The 19,888-nt window shown below is 52.3% G+C and overlaps 1 protein-coding gene across 1 annotated transcript; it reads left to right on the forward strand.

The window, feature by feature from the left end:
- The first annotated feature begins 2,612 nt into the window (after nt 1-2,612).
- ASB18 (ankyrin repeat and SOCS box containing 18) lies at nt 2,613-15,424 on the forward strand. Its single transcript, XM_086615980.1, has 5 exons — nt 2,613-2,853; nt 4,792-5,059; nt 13,099-13,597; nt 14,243-14,356; nt 15,239-15,424. The coding sequence occupies exons 1-5, from the start codon at nt 2,613-2,615 to the stop codon at nt 15,422-15,424; spliced, it is 1,308 nt and encodes a 435-aa protein (XP_086472106.1).
- Nucleotides 15,425-19,888: the final 4,464 nt, after the last annotated feature.

Below are 19,888 nucleotides of genomic sequence, written 5' to 3' on the forward strand. Positions count from 1 at the left end.
TCCGAGATGGTCTGGACTCCCCAGCTAAATATACCCGGGTGCTGGGGTGGGAGGTGGTCCATGCCACGGGAAAGCGATCCTCTCAGCGCGAGCAAGGGCACGTGAAGGCAGGCTTCCTCTGCTCCCCTGCCAAAATATTGCAGGGTTGCTAACGAGCAGCGAGGGGACGTGAGCCAGGGCTGCGGAAACACGACCCAGGACAACTCCCTGGGGAAAAGGTTCCCAGTCTGTGCCGCTCCCCGGGGCTCCGAACCTTCTCCTGTACCAGCTGCGGGACCCCAGGGGATAAGGAGGCTATTTTTCATCCCAAAGCAACACTTTGAGGAGGTGGTTCGGTTGATATCAGGAGGGTGAAGGGACACACAAAGGCTGGAGGTAGCAGAATAGCAACAAGTGGTAAAAGAAGAGATAAAGACGAAATTGTCTTTGAGATAAAGGATTTGGAGGTTCAAACCAAGCGAGCAGTTGCAGATCAGGCAGCCAGGTGGGAAGGCCAGCCCTGAGTTCAGGAGGAGGAAGAAAGCAGGAAAGACCACATAGATTGACCCAAATGATGTCCCACCGTGACTGCAGGTGAACAGGGACCTCAAGGCAAAGTGTCCTCTGCACAAGGGGTTAATTTACACAAGGAACCCAAGTCAGACCTCTCTGGCTCAGCACAACCCCATCCTGGATAGATGCACTGCGAGTTTCGCTGCTCCACGCTCTTCCCATGGTGTCCAGGGCCAGACGACTGGATGTTTATCCGCAATGGATGGATTTCCGGATTGATTTCCACAGCCGTGCTGAGGAAACCCATGAAGAAACCTCAGATGATGCTTACTCTGTGCTGGCCCAGGGCTGGCACAAGGATGCTTGTGGTCACCCACAGGAGCCCACCAAGGTCCCCACTTGCAGAGGGCTACAGGGAAGGTCCCAAACATTTCTTCCAGCCCCAGGTTGACTCCCCACAGAGAGGAACCACGAAGTGTTGCATCAGCTCCTCCCCATCTGGTTGCTTTGATACAGTAGAACATCTTCCCCAGACCCACTTTGATCATGTTTCTTCCCTGGGGAGGTGGGATGGGAGGGCTGGCGGGGAACCTGCATCACCCGGAGCCTCCGAGTCATGAGATGCCAAGGTCTATTCTCGTCTCCGCCACGGATTTCTCCTGTGACCTTGAAGAAAGGACCCACGAGCCTCAGGGCAGCTCTGCTGGCACCCATCCCCGTGCTTAAACAGCAGCAGAGGCTGGGCGCTTTCTCTCTCCTATACAAGGCATCGGCGGGGAGAGCAGCTCACCCTGCCAAAGCCCTGGGAAGGATTCATACCTCGCTGGCCTTTGCCAAGTGCTTTGCATCCCCTTCAGGCACAAATACAGACTGGGCGGAGAATGGATCGAGAGCAGCCCTGAGGAGAAGGACTTGGGAGTACTGGTGGACGAGAAGCTCAATATGAGCCGGCAATGTGCTCTTGCGGCCCAGAAGGCCAACCGCGTCCTGGGCTGCATCAAGAGGAGCGTGGCCAGCAGGTCGAGGGAGGTGATTCTTCCCCTCTACTCTGCCCTCGTGAGACCTCACCTGGAGTACTGCGTCCAGTTCTGGAGTCCCCAACATAAGAAGGACATGGACCAGTTGGAGAGGGTCCAGAGGAGGGCCACGAAGATGATAAGAGGGCTGGAGCACCTTTCCTATGAGGACAGGCTGAAAGAGTTGGGGCTGTTCAGCCTGGAGAAGAGGAGGCTCCGGGGTGACCTTATAGCGGTCTTCCAGTACCTCAAGGGGGCCTACAGGAAAGATGGGGAGAGGCTATTCAGGAGGGCCAGTTGTGATAGGACAAGGGGTAATGGTTTTAAAATAGAGGAAGGTAGATTCAGATTGGATATTAGGAAAAAATTTTTTACCATGAGAGTTGTAGAACACTGGAACAGGTTGCCCAGAGAGGTGGTGGATGCTCCATCCCTGGAGACGTTCAAGGCCAGGTTGGACGAGGCCCTGAGCAACCTGATCTAGTTGGAGATATCCCTGTTCCTTGCAGGGGGGTTGGACTAGATGACCTTTGAAGGTCCCTTCCAGCCCTAACGATTCTATGATTCTATGAACGTGCCAGAATGCCAGGCTGAGTCGTGGCGGCCACTAATGTGGCACCCAGATTTTTCCCTATAGCAATGACGAGACTGGAAACACTGGAAGAGGTGTGATTGCCTTAATGAGAAAAAAAAAAAATACACCTTTAGGCAGAGAAAAAACTACTTCTCAGAGCTGAGAGCACACAAATCAGGTTATACAGGGCTGGGCAGACAAGAGCTGGCTAAATCTCTTTTTCTTTTTACCCCCTAAACTCTAGGCATCGTTTTCCTCCCAGCCTGGACACCCACATCCCAAGCTGCTGCCCGTAATTAAACCAGCGATTTAATCCAAGAGGTGCCCCCACAACGCAGCCCAGTGACCCTTTGACTCTCATTGTGTCGCGTGCCCGTTATCGTCTGACCCTGCCTGAGTTATAAATACGACGACAATAGAGCCTGAACTGGATTATAATTAGACAATGAGCCCAGGAGGACGGAAACAATGAACTCTAGGAGCCCGTCTATCCGCCCAGCCAGGACCTACGCACCACGGGAAGCACTGGAATGGGCGAGTTACCAGGACCTGTGACGGAAAAGCTACAGATTTCCCTCAAATTGGATTCAGAGCATCCTCTGACGGCTCACACTCCTGCCACCAAGTATTACACAGCCCTGGTCACGGGAGACCTGAGGAGCCTCAAGGTCCTCACTGACCGATACTATCAAGACGTCAACCTGGTTTTTGAGATCAGTAAAAATGAGCTGGAGTGGCAGGTGAAAAGCCAAGCGTCTTACGGACTCTCAGGTACTTTTCCATTACAGGCCAGTCCAGAAAAATTAAAAAAAAACAAACTGGTATTTACTAACCCCACCTAGGAGAGGTGCAGTGCATTTAAGTGCCTAATGCTGATTTATAGAGCCTGCTCCCGAGGTGGCTGGTTTCTGGTTAGCTGCCTGTGCCCTCAGCCCTAGCCTTAAATATTCAGCACTTTTTTCTACTATTTTCTTCTCTTCTGCACATACTAACCCACCAGAGGGGCAGGAAAGCGTAAAAAGTGTGCGTCCACATGACTTTTTTCAGGTTGGGACAGGGTGCTCCACAGCTTCAGCACGCTTGCAAGAGGGCTCGCAGCCCAAATTCCCTATGCAGGGGCTCAAAGAGCAGCCTGGTCCTATCTGGGAGGAAGGAGATGCTCCCAGGATAGTGTCACCTTGTGCCTCCCACCCCTGGATGCTCCCCGTGGTCCCGGATGCTCACTGGGTGCTGTGCATCTACCAGTGGTCCCAGAGGGGCTGGGAAATGCAATGCCTTGCTCCAGCTGAGTTCAAAGCCAACACAGCCCATTTCCAGCCCTGCATCACCCTCCCAGCACCCTCCCACCCAGCTTTGGTGCCTTCAGGCCCAGTAAAATCAGTTTTTTTCCCTCCCCTGGGTACAGCTGGAGCCTTTTAGCTCCTGCCAGCCAGGTTTTGCACACAGGGTATTGATTTACCCAGCTCATGCCATACAAAATCCCGCTCCTGGATGTGCACGCACTGGGAGAGTTTTCCTTCCCCTTTTGCCAACAGCACTCAGAGCAGCTGCCGACCGTAACCAGACTCTTTGAAACTCCTAAAGCTGCCAGGGAGCTAAAAAAAAAAAAAAAAAGGGAAAAAAAGCAGCACGTGGCTGCAGTTTATACATAGAATCATAGAATGGTTTGGGTTGGAAGGGACCTCAAAGATCATCTAGTTCCAACCCCCCTGCTATGAGAAGGGACACCCTCCACTACACCAGGTTGCTCAAAGCCTCATCCAACCTGGCCTTGAACACTTCCAGGGATGGGGCAGCCACAGCTTATAGTTTTAGTTACACCAGGGGAAATTTAGGTTAGATATCAGGAAAAATTTCTTTACAGAGAGGGTGGTGAAGTATTGGGACAGGCTGCCCAAGGAGGTGGTGGAGTCCCCATCCCTGGAGGTGTTTAAAAACCGTGTGGATTTGGTGTTGAGGAACATGGTTTAGGGACCCTGACAGTGCAGGGTGAAGGGTTGGACTCGATGATCTTGAAGGTTTCTTCCAACCAGAAGATTCTACGATTCTCTGAACAACCTGTTCCAGTGCTTCACTGCCCTATAGTGAAGAATTTCTTCCTTATATCAAATCAAAATCTCCCCTCTTTCAGTTTAAAGCCATAGCCCCTCGTCCTATCACTACATGCCCTTGCAAAAAGTCCCTCTCCAGCTTTCTTGTAGACCCCCTTCAGGTACTGGAAGGCTCTTATAAGATCACCCCGGAGCCTTCTCTTCTCCAGGCTGAACAGCCCCAACTCTCTCAGCCTGTCTCCATAGCAGAGGATGCTCCAGCCCTCGGATCATCTTTGTGGCCTCCTCTGGACCCACTCCAGTAGCTCCATGTCCTTCTTGTGTTGGGGACCCCAGAGCTGAACGCAGTATTCCAGGTGGGGTCTCACAAGAGCAGAGCAGCGGGGCAGAATCCCCTCCCTCGACCTGCTGCCCACGCTGCTTTGGATGCAGCCCAGGACACGGTTGGCTTTCTGGGCTGGCAGCGCACATTGCCGGCTCATGTTGAGCTTCTCATCAACCAGCACCCCCAAGTCCTTCTCCCCAGGGCTACTCCCAAACCATTCTCAACCCTTGCTTGGGTTTACCAACACCCCCACATCCGCAAGGCTGGTGGGGTGAGGAGGGGAAGCTGGTGGGGTCCACCCCGGCCATCAGCCCCGCTGCCTCCTCCCCGCAGGGCTGTGGTCGCTGAGATACAAGCAGGAGCTGAGCACCCCACTGCTGCTGGCCGCGCGCCGTGGGCACGCTGCCTGCCTGCGCCACCTCCTCCACCGACGGGCCGACCCCGACCTGGCACCCGCGGGGCACGGGCCCCTGCACGAAGCCTGCCGGGGGGGGCACAGCGACTGCGTCGAGCTGCTGCTGGAGCACAAGGCCAACCCCAACCTGCGGAGCGACGAGGGCCTGGCCCCACTGCACTTCTGCACCACCCGAGACTCCCTGGGGTAAGGAGAGGATCCCCCATCAGCATCCCCCCCGCTCCCTCCCCGCTGATCACCTCGCTCCGCATCCCCTGCGCGCAGACTCCGGCACTTTCGCCTCTATGGGGGTGCAAAAGACATTGTGATCCCTGGCGAGGCTTCCCGCATGCTCCCATGACTCCTGGCTGTATCGGCTGCTGCATGGACAAAAAGGGACGTTTCAGTGCCGGGCACATTGCACAGTCCAGGTCTCCTTCCCATGGACTGGAGAAGCCCAGCACAGCTCCGCATGGTTTTCCTTCCTCCTCTTTTCTGATGATTTATGCTAAAATCACTATGTCCCACATCTCAGGTCCAGCACACGTCCCTCCAGGAGATGCTCAGGATAGGTCTGGTCATGGGGCACATGGGTCACCCCAACCTCAGCCCATGCCAACCGCATCTGCGACAGGGGTGTCGGTGCTGACCGGGTTGCCCACTCTTCCTAAAATCCCAGCTCTAGGACCGTAAGGAAGGGATGGGGTCTGCAGGATGGGAACCCATCCTCCCACCTCCTCACCTACACAAGCCATGTACAGGTCCACCTTAGTTGATAGTCAGGGTTAAGGCTTGGCTGTGTGCATCTTCTCCCTTCTCACCCGTGGATCAGCATCACACGGTGATGAGTGCAAATATTGCCTTGAAAAATAAGTTTTTCATGCACACATGTATGTCTTAGTAGGACTTTAAGTGCCTGAAATCATTACACCCAAGGAATTGGGATTTTATTTTTTTTTTTTTGTATAAAGAGCTCAGCCTCTCAATATCCTGATGAAACTGCTTAGGGCCGTAGTGAATTTCATCACCTGCCAGCTTCAGTGGAAAGCCACCCCAGCTTCAATCCTCTCCCTTTTAGGCAGGCAGCAAACTTAACCAGAAGTAGGTGGTGAAGGCAAGGTTCCCACCACGGAGCCGTTGTATCATGGGCCAGGCATCAGGGAAAGAGCTCTGGAAAAGAAAAGCAGCCAGAAAGGAAAAGGTTTGCAGTCGCAAATATCTCAAGCCCAGCTTATAAATAAGAGTCTCTGCAAGACGGCCAAAAAACAAGTATTAATCACATTCTAGTTCAGCCAAAAATCAAGTATTAAGCACATTTTGGTTCGGCCAAAAAACTAGGGATTAAGCACATTTTGGTTCAGCCAAAAATCTAGGGATTAATCAAACAGATCCTTGGTGTGATGAGGGTTGGAAGGAAGGGGATGGGTAAGGCAGGATGCTACAAGCAGCCCCCATCATTAATGAGTAGCTGGTTCTAATTCCTTCACCCAAGCTCCCTTTTGACCTTAAAACCTTCGGTCTCCAAACCCCAAGCCATTTTAAAAGCCCCACGGGGGTATTTCAGGCTTCACCGACTCATTCTCCCCCAGTAGAGATGGGGCCCAGTAACTGACCCAGTGCATGGAGAGGACCCCATGGTCCACAGAGGTCCGAATATCTCAGGTTTGGCCAGGCTTGGGGTGGGGGGGGGGGGAAAATATATATATGAAAAAAATGAGTCATTGTCACCGATTTACATGTTCTTTCCCCCAGAAGGACGGAGGGGGATGGCGGGTGAGCCAGCAAACAGCGACGCAGGGATGAGACAGCAACAACACGGAAACAGCTGAGTTACAAGCCCCTGAATATTGGGGCTTTATAATGGAAATGCTGAGAGACCCTTAACTACGCTACCCGGCGCTACGGGGGCTTCTACAATAACTAAGCCAACTCCCTTGAAAGATCAAAAATTAATAGACATTTCAGACAGGTTTTGAGGTTTCGACTACTGCTTTTCTATCGCAAAGACTTTGCTAAAGTTAGAGACTGAGGAGGTCAAGCTTTAGGTAACACAAACATTTCCTCTTTGATTAGGGGGAGACTACTTTACCTTGCCTCTTTTTTTTATTTTATTATTTTTTTTATTGAGTAGTAGATTTTAGGTCATCCTTAATTTTTTACTGACAATAAAGAGCAGGTCATTGACCTACATAGAGAGCTATTTTATTTTTCTCCCTCTCGATAACAATGGCCAGAACACCTATGTGCCGGGTTCTTCTGTATTCCCATATACTCGGCAATTCACCATGGGGGCAGGACTTAAAACCTTTGAGCCTCTCAGTGACTGGGATAAAAAAAAATTATCTGGGCTTCCTTCCAGCCATTTGAGCTTCAGAATCCATGAGATTTCAACAAAAAGGATATCAGAGCTTTAATCTAGGAGCTTTTTGAAGAGATGGGGAAAAAAAAAGTTCCAGTAAAGTTCAGTCTTACCTTCTTCACTTTAGGAGCTGTTCATGCCAACGTCGGCCTATTTAGTAGAGTTCCTCTCCTTGACCTCTTTTTTACAGCAGAGATAATTAACATGGTGGGGTAAGATGAGTCTCTAAATTCACTGCACTCTCTCCCTGGTGCTCTCCTGTTTCCCTCTTAAAGCTGGGATGATTAAAGGAACCTGCCTTTATTGGCACCCCGAAAAAAAAAATAAAAATAATTGAGGGGGAGAGGAAGAGTCTCAACTCTCCAGCGGTGCCAGGGGGAAGAGCAGGCACATCGCAGGGATGCAGGATGTAGCCCCCGCCTCCCATCGCGGTACCCGCAGTAGAAGGGATGGCAAACGCTGCCACGTTTGTAGAGTCCTCCTTCAGATCTGCTAGTCTGAAAAAGCTCTCTGGAGATCCCAGGCTGCCTGTGCAGCCAGGGAGAGCCTGTGTGGAGAGAAATCCCCCAGGGCTTGCCTTCCCCAGCCTGTCACATAGGGAAGAGGGCTCAGTCAAGCCAACGTATGAGAAAAGACGATGTCACTCCCACCTCTTGGACTTAGGGCTGAGTGATGCTCTTGCACTCACTTCTTCAGCTCCCAGAGTGGAGAGAAAGCTTGAAAACAGGTTTGTCTTCTGGCTCCCACCCTCCAGCATCAAGAGGTGGGAGACAAATGGTGAGATAGAATCACAGAATGGTTTGGGTTGGAAGGGACCTCAAAGATCACCTCATTTCAACCCCTCTGCCATGGGCAGGGACAGCCTCCACTACACCAGGTGGCTCAAAGTCTCATCCAGCCTGGCCTTGAACACTTCCAGGGGTGGGGCAGCCACAACTTCTCTGGGCAACCTGTTCCAGTGCCTCACCACCCTCAGTGCAAACGATTTTTCCTTCTATCTAATCAAAATCTCCCCTCTTTCAGTTTAAATCCATCACCCCTTGTCCTATCACTACACGCTCTTGTCAAAAGCCCCTCTCCAGCCTTCTTGTAGCCCCTTTAGCTACTGGAAGGCTGCTAGAAGGTCACCCTGGAGCCTTCTCTTCTCCAGGCTGAACAGCCCCAACTCTCTCAGCCTGTCTTCATAGGATGAGTCGATGCAAGAGGAGACTCAGTGTCCAAGGGGCTTCGTGCAACAAATGATGGGGTAGGGAGCGAGCAAAAGGGCAGCCAGCTCGGGGAGTTGGGATGGGTTTTGCTCAAGGGATGTTAGATGAGTGTAGCTTATCATGGGAGGAATCAGCAGAAAACAGGAGCCAAGCAGGAGGGCAGGTACTGAAAAAGGCAACGCTACCAAGACAGCAAGGCTCCCAAATGCCAGGGAGATGGGCACTAACCTGCTGTCGGTGGATCCAGCCCATAGCACCCTCTGGCTATTCCAGCATCGGCATGGACAAGCTGCACCTTTGGCTGCAGGAAGGAAGCATTGCTACAAATAAAAAAAGACAGCAGGTTTTAAAAGCCAGCATTTAGCATCATCTAGTGCTAAACCTCATCCTCTGCTCCATTTAGCATTGCTAAAATCCAAAACTTGGGGTGTTTGGAGCCATCGTTGTGGAAACTCATCCCCTCCCGCCAGGAACGACCAGCTTTTTAATGGGTCCAGAGCAAGAAATAAAGAGCCAAAAACAGACACAGAGCATAACCCAAGGCCTGACCTTGCTCTTTGGAAAAGCTTCTCCTCAAGCTGGTGTCCCAAAATGAGGGCTCATACAGCGGTGTATCCACAACTCACAAAACTTCAGCAAAGAGCCAGTGCAGAGAGCGATGCTCCTGGGCTGGCATTCGCCCCACGGCAGCAGAGCGGTCCCCAGGCTGGCATGACCAGCCCCGCCACGACCAGCCCTTGGCTGTGTTTCACTGGTGGATTTGCAGTGCCCAAAAGATTTTCATTTTTTAAAGAAAAACAGCCTTCCTTTCCCCTTCTTGTAGGAAATTATTTTTTCCTTAAAAATACTAAGGGCCTGAGCAGGTTTCTAGGACAGGAATTTTCCTCCAGCCTCCGTTGCCCCAACCTCCTGCTCCTCCTGCTGGTTATTCATCGCATTCCATTTCAAGTTCGATCCTACTTTCCCAGCCTGGGCGTTTCTCATCCCAAACTGAACAGCATCCCACTGGGATGCCGGGAGCCACGGCCAGCAGGAGCGGTCCTGGCAGCGAAAGGGCAGGGGAGGGCGATGGGCACGTCCTGCCCAACATCACACCGACGTCTGCCCCGACTCTATTGAGGACAGAAGGAGGAAAAATAAAACCCAAATCATTTTATCCCCTTTATTCGAGCCAGGACTCCAGCACAAGGCAAACCTGTAGTACTAACGACAGTTATCAAGAATTAGTGTAATTCTGACCTAACGAGCGACTTACCCAAGCAAGGAGGAGTTCAGGCATGTTACCCATCACCTGCAAATGAGTTAGGAAGAGTTTGGAAGTGAGTTTAAACTAGGCAAAATCAGGCACAGCAGCATGCAAAGGCCATTCTTTGAGGAATCGCTCCTGCGATACAGCTGCTGCCAGTGAGCTGCTCAGCCAGGTGGATGGTACCAGGCTAATGGAAAACAAACTGGTTTGCTTTGCCACCCTGATGCCTGAATTTCTGCTGATCTAAACCTGTGGTTTCTTGTAATATTCCCGGAAAATTGGAGAGGAGCCCTCAAAAAGCAGCAAGCATTAGCTGACCCTTATTTAACGGGATTTTAGTCCAATCTGGTGGTGAGCAATGGGGTGTTTGAAAAAAGAAAAAAAAACACAAGAAGCCAGAAACGCTGGAAGTTCAGCAGCAGAGATCAGAGGCTAAAATAAGAGCATCCACCCAGCACCTGCTGATGCCCCCTGCATCCAAACGGGAGGCACGTGCTCCTCGCAGGGGCCCACCGTTTCCATTATCCGGAGGAGATCACTCCTTATTTATAGCCCCTCGCTGGCATTCCCTCTTTGCCAAGGGAGATGCACCTGGGATGGGGGGAAATTCAATATAAACCGACTTGGGTGTCTTCCAAAAAATTTTTTTTTCCATTTTTCCCTGCAGAACCATCCCTCGTTTTGCCCAGAATACGCTATTTTAGGGTGCCAGAGCTAACCGTGGTGTCAGGATTAAGCTAGCCCAGAGAGGTCCCAAGGCAGTCATTATAATTAGGGCTACAAATTCCCTGCTGTCAAGGTGGGACAAGACCAGTAAACGTGACCGAGTGCCAACAAAGCTTTACCGACCGGCAGCAGACGGTGAGCACCAAAAAAAGCCTCAGCGAGACAAGCCATTGCTTGAGAAAGGGATTCAGCAGGTTTTAGACTAAAAGAGGAATTGTAAAGTAAGGATCCAGGGATTTGGGGGCTAGCACAACCCCACACTCAATCTGCTCACCCCCCAACTGCATCCCCAGCATCCGGTGTGGGCTGGCAGCATCTGGGAGAACGGCACCTGCAAAGGTAGCAGGAACAGCCTGTCCCCACAGATCCTGCAGGAATTTTTTCCTGGCAAACTCAGGCTTGATACGTATGGGAAAAGGAGTCCAAGGAAGTATTTGCAGATGTGGTACTGCTGATAACAGCGAACATCTCACCAGCCCCTGTCAAATCTTGAGCAAGGGTGATGCTACAGGTCCAGAAAGATTCAAATAGATTATTACTATTTTATTATTATTATTTTTCCCACATGTATTAGCATTCATCTGGCCCAGGAAAAACAAGCAATGCCCTGGCACCATCCTTCCTCCCCGGGGCTCCTCCTCTTGCCCATTCCTCCTGCAGGAAGGATCGGACTGGGACTGTGCTCCCCCTCATTTCCAGAACTCCACTCAGGGCTCTGAGGGAAGCCTGAGCTAAAAGAAAAGCTTATTAGAGGAAAATAAAACAGGTGGGGGGGAGTTAAAAGTTGATACCCTATCTGGGCTGGAGCACCTCTGCTATGAAGACAGACTGAGAGAGTTGGGGCTGTTCAGCCTGGAGAAGAAAAGGCTCCGGGGAGACCTTCCAGCAGCCTTCCAGTACCTAAAGGGGCTACAGGAAAGCTGGAGAGGGACTTTTTACAAGGGCATGTAGTGACAGGACAAGGGGTGATGGATTTAAACTGAAAGAGGAGAGATTTAGATTTGATATAAGGAAGAAATTTTTTACATTGAGGGTGGTGAGGCACTGGAACAGGTTGCCCAGAGAAGTTGTTGCTGCCCCATCCCTGAAAGTGTGAAGGATGAGACTCTGAGCCACCTGGTGTAGTGAAGGGTGTCCCTGCCCATGGCAGGGGAGTTGGAAATAGATGACCTTTGAGGTCCCCTCCAACCCAAACCGTTCTATAATTCTGTGACACACCTCCCTAGACTCCAGCCAGCCATTGCTGAGGCTTCTTGAAGGACCACTCTTCCCACCTCCCCAGCAGTATCTCATGGGAAACACGAGCTGGCTGTGTTTTCAATGTCTTGCTCAGACTGCGTGTGGGTCTGGCCCCCCTCCTAATACATACCTCCTCCGTGCCACAGCAGCGAGCTCGTCCCCTGACGTTAACCTGGCTGCCAACAGCCCTGCCCTGGCAGTGACATTGAGCTGTGCCAGCCTCGGCAGCTCCCGGCGGGAGACGGAGCAGTCACTTTGATTCATTTAGACTGGCTGATCACATCCATTTACTCACACACACAAAAAAAAAAAAAAAAAAAAAAACACACACAAAACATTGGGGCATACCAGGCATCTTTAACCCCCATCTGTTGTCAGAAGGACACAGGAGGCAGAAAGGTCTGATAGGAACCAGCAGCCATGACCCCTCTTTGCAACCATGCGTGGTCATGTTAGAAAGAAAAAGAGGTGGGAGCAGTGATTTAAGAACGGGAGGACTGCTTATCTTAATTAATTCCTCCTGGGAACTGCAGGTGCTGCCACTCCATCGTCACCGAGTGCCAAACAAGCCAGCAAAACTCATTTCCACAGGCCTGCAAAGGTGTTTCTTTTCAGGACAGGCAGAAAACATCATCCTTTAGTCCTCTCCGGGGTGAGAGCCCAACATAGGTGTTTGGGTACCTTAACAGGAGAAGGGAAACCCGTTTTTATACCCAAGCAAACCCATTCCGAGGTCTTCTGCTGCACAGAGGTGTTATGGAAGGTTTCACTCCATGTCAGCTTGGTCTCAGCACAGATTAAGGTGGAGGCAGCAGTTTAGGATGTTTGCAGCTGAGAAGCTCTGTGGATGTCATCCAAGGGGGGTGATTGTATAGATTGTCTCCATAACACTCCAGGTCTATGCCCGTGCCAGGAGATGAAACTGCAGCTGACACCGACGGCATGAAGGGGCCCATCACCCTCCATGTCCTCGTCATGGCTGGATGTATCCCTCACCAGCTGGGACAGACCCGGCTGACATGGCTAATCATGGGCACCACTCCCGGTGCTGCCTGACCACCAGCACAGCCAAGACAAGGATCACCGCTCCCTGGTGGGCCTAGGATGGTGGGATCCTGGTGGGTCAAGATGGTCCAGGATGACCATTCATGAATGATGATGGTCAAGGATGACCACTCATCAATGATGATGGTCAAGGGCAAGAGGGAGACGTTGCCCAAACCACCATCACCACCTCTGTGTGGGCACCAGGGCGCAAGGTCACACTCCACAGCCTCTGCTACTCCCTCCCAAAATCCTCGATTGCCCTAACCCTTGTGGGAACCCAGCGCCATTCTGACCCCCATCCTCACCTCACGCCACCTCTCACCCCATCATCCTCCATGGCTCCCAATCCAATCCATGCTTGCATCCCCCCAAAACCCCCCTGGGTGGTGCACCCTCCATCCTCTCCATCTCTTCGCAGATGCGCCAAGCTCCTGCTGAGACACGGGGCCACCGTCGACCTGCCCAGCGAGGACAGTGGGGAGACGGCCCTGCACGTGGCGGCCAGGCACTGCCTCTACGACCATGCCCACCTCTACCTCCGCCACGGAGCTTGCGTCGACGCCCGCAGCGCGCGGGAGGAGACAGCCCTCGGCGTCCTCTGCGGGCAGGCGCCGGGCACCGGCGAGGACTGCCTGCAGCTCTGCCGGCTTCTGGCTGCCCACGGCGCCGACATCGATGCCCGGGATGAGATGAGGAGGAGCCCCTTGCACAAGGCGTGCGGGGCCGCCAACGCCGACCTGGCGCGCTTCCTGCTGCGGCGCGGGGCCGACGTCAACGCCATCGACTACGACGGCGTCTCCCCGCTGGGCTGCGCGCTGCAGAGCGCAGCCTTCAAGAAGGAGCTGAGGCCTCACCTCACCGTCCAGCTGCTGCTCAACCACGGCTCCCAGAAAATATGGCCCCCCGCCTTCGTCAAGGTACCCACCCCAAAACAGCCCCTGCGCCTTCCCTCGCACCCGGGATTTTGCAATCGGGGTCAGGGTGCTTTGGGAAATAATAAGCCGGGGGGCTGGGAGAATCTGGGAGAGCCTCCTGGTCCAAGGAGGGAGAAGGGACCATGGCATCAGCGTTGGCCGTGCTGCTGGGAAGGATGGAAATGAAAACATCCGCGCGGGGCGGCAGGGTGAAGGGCAGGATAGAGCCAGCACGGGCAGGAGGGACCAGCAAGGAGCGTTTTTTCCTGCCCAGGGATGTCAAGAGACAGGCTTGGAACATCAGCCGTCAGTGCAGCCGCCTTATGGCTCTGCGTTTCATTGATTTTACATCAAACAATAAAGAAAATATTATCCTGGCTTATCACACGCAAGCCAAAAATGTAAATAACAAGCAAGGGCCGCATCCAGATGAAGCAGCACAGCAAAGCAGGTCTTCCTACCACTTCACAGCTGGAGAAAGATCTCCAAAGCATGCCAGGGCAAACCCTACACCTGCCTCATACTGACACGGGACCATCCCAGCCTGGACCGTGATGGGATGGGATGAGTCCCGGCTGCAGCACATGGATGCTCTGCCCCTCTGGGTCATGCACCTCCATCTGAACCCTCTCTGTTGCCCACCACTAGGTGCTGAAGTCCTGTGCAGCCGTGCCGGAGATCATCGAAGTCCTCTTCAACTCCTACGCGCAAATCCCTATCTCCGAAAAATGGGCTGAGGCCGTGCCGGAGGAGGTGTTCCAGGTGAGATGGTGCTGACAGTTTGATAGGCACAGCTGAGCCCCAAGGAGGGGAGTTCTACCCACCAAGAGTTTTTTTTCCTCACCCAAACTTCACTCGGGAGGGGAAAAAAAAAAAAATAGGAATAGTCCTCAGAGTACCACCACACACTCACTTCATCTCAGCAGCTTTGCAGCCCTTTAGCTCCATCACCACCAAACCCCCATACCCACCCCTGGCTGGCAATAAAATACAATCCCAGCATCTGGAAGCGACCCTGGCACCAGACCACTGCGCGGCAGGAGGCCACATCACCGATTTTGGCTTCCAAAAGCTTGTCCCAGACGTGCAACTGGTACGGCCAGCCCGCTCCTGCGTGGTCCCAGCCGGCCGCCTTGCTCCCGCAGGTCTGCGGATAACTTGGCTGTGAGGTGGGGGGCAGCTGCTGAAATGCAAATAAAGCCCTTCAGCACGTTCTTGGAGACGGGAGAAATTATTTTTATGCCAAGCTAAGGAAAGGTTGAGGCTGCACAGACCGATCCTGCTTCGTTTCCCAGTCTCAGAGACAAGCAGGTCTCTTCCACGTCAGCTCCGAGGCTTTCTGCAGGGCTGCTGCTGCCGGTGGGCAGGAGAGCACCCTCCCCAAGCACCACCCATGGCCAGGCTGGCTTTCTTCACGTGCGCTTCCACAGGAGAATTCCTCATCCAGCCTTCACTGGCAGGAGCCGTGTCAGCGCACGGACCCCCTAACCCACGGGCAAACATCGCCAAGGGGTCTCTTACCTCCTCCCTTTAGACCTTCATCTCAAAACTCCCTCTGGCTTATTTGGCTTAATCAGGAAAAAAATAAAACCAGCTGATATTCCATGTGTTTGTTTTTTTTTCTCTCCCCGTCTCCCCTTGCAGCAACACCAGCTATTCTACGAGTCCTTTTTCCGGCTGGCGGGCACAGTCCGGTGCCTGCAACATTTATGCCGCTCCACCATTCGGAAAAAGTTTGGCAGCAAATGCCATTGCCTTATCGCATTGCTGCCTGTTCCCAAACCTCTGCGGGATTACCTGCTGCTGGATCCCGAAGGAATCGTGCTTTGAAGGGCCGACAGGAGCCGGCCCAGGTCTGCCCCCAGCCTTCCCCTGCTCATCGGCCCTCGGTGGAACACAGCAACATCCATTGCTGTCAGCCGAGCAAGGAGCACCGGTTTTGGTGATAGATGGTTGTTTTCCAGGGATTTATAACGTAACTAAAATGTGCTTTCGGCTGTAACTCCGTATAGATTTTTTTTTTTTCATAATTGTGCTTTAAATAGATTATAAAGAGCAATAAAATGATTAGTGGCTGTTACAAGCGTGCTGCAGATATGAATAACGCTCGTTACAGAGGAGCTCTGCAAAGCGGTGGGGCTCCTCAGGTGCTTGGAGGAGAGCACCTGCGGCAGATGACTAAAGCCAGCCCACCTGGGCATCAAATCCCCCCTGGACAAATCTGCCCTGGGAGTGGCACAAGCAGAATTGGGGCCAGAGGTGCATTGTGGAAGCATTGCACAGGGCACAATATCCAATGGCATTAATACAGACCGTGAAAGAGATGGAAAAATCCGTTTTTTTGATGTAGAAGCCACCAGGAAAGAACTGGACCAGGGGCAGGAGGTGACACTCTCATATTTCTCCCAGCTGCCCACAGTCCCATGGATGCACCAGCACCTCCTGTGCCCATCACCACTCCGAGCCTGGCACGCAGAAGGGCTGGAAAAACCCAGTGGCAACCCAAAGTGAAGGAGTTTGGGCTTTCTTTTCCCACAGTGACTCAACAAAAGGAAACGGGAGGAGCGAGGATTTGTTTTCCCAGGCCCTCAGGCTCCCCAAATTAATTTCTGCTGAACCAAAGCAAGCGCACACGCGTGCCCCCTCCTTGGCAGAACAGCTGCCCTTGTGCCAGCGGCTCTGCCACAGCCCTCGCCAAATCGTTCCGCTGCTTTATTACACTCCCTGTTTAAACACGTATCCGGAAATAAATCAGCCTTTTTGCCGTGTTTGACCGGACTTCGCACCGGCACCCCGCTGCTGTGGGTGACGCGGTCGATGTGCGCGGGATACAGGCAGCATCCCCAGCGCCCACGGAGCAGGGAGGGTTGGAAACGGGGAATTCCCATGTGTACCCCAAGGGGGGTTGATTTGGGGAGAGAAGAGCCCCTTCCAGTGGTAGCCAGCTGTGCAAGGGCGTCGCCAAGCCCCCCCATCTTCAGCACCTGAGCAAAAGCTGTGTGTCTTAGATTAATTCTTATTTCACAATTCTATAATTACAAATTATATCCCAGGTGAAGCATTTGCTGCCCTGTCCCACCACGGGAACGCCCCATGCCAAACCTCCGTGATGCCTTGAGATCCAGCACTTTGTGACTTCACTGGCTGTTTTCCTTTACGGTTCGTTTCAGTGGCCAGAACGGGGCGGGGGGGGTTGGAATTAAAGGGGATTTAGGGAAAACCCCTCCTGGCTGAGTCACTGCTGGGTTTGAACCACCCCGAATCTAAATTTTGGGGTTTCTAATGAGCCTTTCATCTTATGTGTGGTCTTTGAGTGGGAAGAACGGCCCGTTTTACATCCGGTCTCACCAGCTGAGCGCATCCTCCCCCCAAAAAAAACATCACCTCAGCTCCGCATCCCGCTGTTACCGTCGGGGAAAAACCAAACCCGCACATGAAAGCAGCAGGATTTGAGGGAGGAGGGGGGGAAGCAGGTCTGTGCCGGGCCGGGAGAGCTGGAAGGATGGAAGAGCCACGGGAGTGGGATGGGGGGGGGATGCCGCGGACACGCGTGGGCTGCCGCCCCCCGCGCTGGCTGCGCGGTGCTCCGCGGCCCGCAGGGGGCGCCCCGTGCCCAGCCGCGGGGTTTTTTGGGGACGGGGGGGGCGGGAGGAGGCGGCCGGTAGCAACGGGGGAGCGGCGGCACCGGCTGCCCACGCGAGAAAGGGGAAGGGGAGGGGGGGGAACTGCGAAAACACCTGGAAAAAAAAAAAAGAATAGGGGAAAAATGTAAAAAAAATTACTTTTAAGGGGATTAAGTGGTTTTTTTTTTTTCTCCTTCTACCGGCCGCGGCGGGAGCGGAACGGGCGGGATGATGCTCCGGGCTCGGTTGCTTGGCTTGATAAGTTTGGCGGGCGGGTAAAGGAGCGTTTGGGTGTATATATATATTTTTTTATATTTTTTTCTCCTCCTGCCGACGCCTTGTTTTGATGCAGATGTTGTGGGAAAGGATCATTTTTTTTTTTTCCTTAATTTTTTTTATTTTCCAGCAGCTAAAGACGGGAGGTCACATTAACTTATAATACGGAGACACATAAAAATGCGATTATGCCTGCTAAACAGAACACAGTAGGCTGCTAGTTAAGACAATGAGATTTCCAGGAAGCGATGCATAAATTCTTCAAAAAATGACACATTTTTCACGTTTCATTCCAATTAAATTACTGAGGCAGCTAACACAGCGCTGCGCACACCAGACATTTGGGTGAAATGAAGGCTTTTCTGGGGTTTTTGGGTTTTCTTTTTTTTTTTTTTTTTTTTTTGGCGGTGGGGGGGTAGTCTATCTGGATGCGCGTGTTTTATGAAAGGCGGTTGATATTAAGCTGCTATTAAGGAAAAAATGTCAGAGACCTTCGCTCCTCGCCTTTTTCTTGTGGCGGGGCTGGTCCGTCTCGGTTTTCCACCCTGCAGCAATAAAACGCCGATGGTCCTGGCCGGCAGCGGCTGCAAAATAATTTCCAAATAATAGGAATTACCCGCCCTGATGCACACACGTCTCTGTTTGCAAGGAGCTGGTTAAACAGCCGGGGTTGGAGAGAATTAAGGAGTGCTCCCCCCTCCAAAAAAAAAAGGTTTTGCCAACCCGTCAGGTGTTTCCCCACCCAGGGGTCCCTCCGAAGCCGCGGCCGCTGCCGGAGCCGTTACCGCGGGCAGGATCGGGCCCTCCCGGGGGCGGCTGCGGGGATGGAGGGGGGTGGGGTGGGGGATATCCCCCGGTGGGAAGCCAGGCTGCCTCCCCACAAGCTTCTTGGTGGCTGAAAAGGGGCTCATCAGGGTGATAATCAAGTACCGAAGTGGCCCCGGTAATGAAATAGCATTTGATTTTTTTTTTTTTTTTTTAAAAAAAAAAAAAAAGCATCGCGCAGGCTGCGCTGAGGCGGGTGATCCGCAAAGCAATACAAATCAGAAATGAGATTTTTGAAGTCCTAATGAACCTGATTGCATGAACATTTATAATCCCCCATGGCTTTAAATGAAATCAGATATAATCAGGAGCTATGGGGAAAGGGAGTGTTTACAGGCAGAGATTGGGAAGTGCTGCTGTATTAGTAAAGATGCTGTTCCTTCTATTGATGTCTAAAATGATGGATAATGTGAGAATGGCAAATATACTATTTGTCTAATGGCTCTGCAATTAAATTCCCCTGTAAATGACCCATGCCTCATTTCATCCTAATCTATGGAATTTTGATTGAATTCGTCAGCTCTAATTGAAAAATACTGCACTTTAATGTCTGCAGTGCAGTTTCAGGACCGCGCTGGTTTTAATGAGACGGTGCCCCTCTGACCTGGGAATATTTTAGACTTTTATTCGGGATTTTTAAACTGGCTGATTTCTCAACTATATTCCACGAGAAGCCGGGAATGAGAGCGTATGTGGTTTTCCTCCGCTACAGATAATCTCTCCGTACCGATGCGTGTTGTTAAGGTCTCCTATAGCGCTCTTAAAATATTTGGACTCCGGTTATTTAAATACACATCAATTTAAAATAAAAGAAAATAAGGGGGGGCGGGGGAGGGGGAACGCCTATTTCCCCTCATCCGAACGAATTTCGGGATATGAACCGGGATTACTGAAGCCAAATTTCTTTCTTTTTTCTTTCTTTTTTTTTTTTTTAAACTGCACGGCGGTTTTTTTACCCTTTTACCCCCCTTTTTCCTCACCCGAAAATCCCGAGCGCCTTCAAGTTTGTTTTTTTTTTAAAAAAAAAAAAAAAAATCTCATAAACAAGAAAAAAAAAAAAAAAAAAAACAAAACAGGAGAGAAATAAACCAACCAAAAAAGAAGCAGCACATCTTCCGTGCATGGGGTGGAAGTTGTGGGGGGAGGAACCCCCCTTCCCCTCCCTCCCCCGGAGCCGCGACCGAGCCGAGGCGGCGGGGATGCTCCCGGGGCGGGGGGGCAGCTGCCCGCCAGCCCCCCGCTCCCAGCCGGAACCGACTTCCCAGCCTGAAATGAGTTCAAACGGGAACACGCGAAGGAGTTAATGGGATTAAGCGACGAAAGAGGGGTTTGGGTTGTAGTTTGGGGTTGGGGTGTTTTTTTGTTTGGCTTTTTCCCCCTACTTGGAAACCGAAGGGGGAGGCGGGAGGGGGGTTTCCGGGGTTGCGGACACGCGTGGGGCGGTGGGTCGCATCCCGCGGTGGGCATCCTCCCATACGCACCCCTCCGCGCACAGCACGCCCTTGCCAAGGGCCAAATCCTGCTCGCTCCCACCCCCCCATCCCTCATACTCCCGGCTCCCGCAGCCCAA

Source organism: Tauraco erythrolophus, chromosome 8 (assembly GCF_009769465.1).
Source record: "Tauraco erythrolophus isolate bTauEry1 chromosome 8, bTauEry1.pri, whole genome shotgun sequence".
NCBI classification, from domain to species: domain Eukaryota; kingdom Metazoa; phylum Chordata; class Aves; order Musophagiformes; family Musophagidae; genus Tauraco; species Tauraco erythrolophus.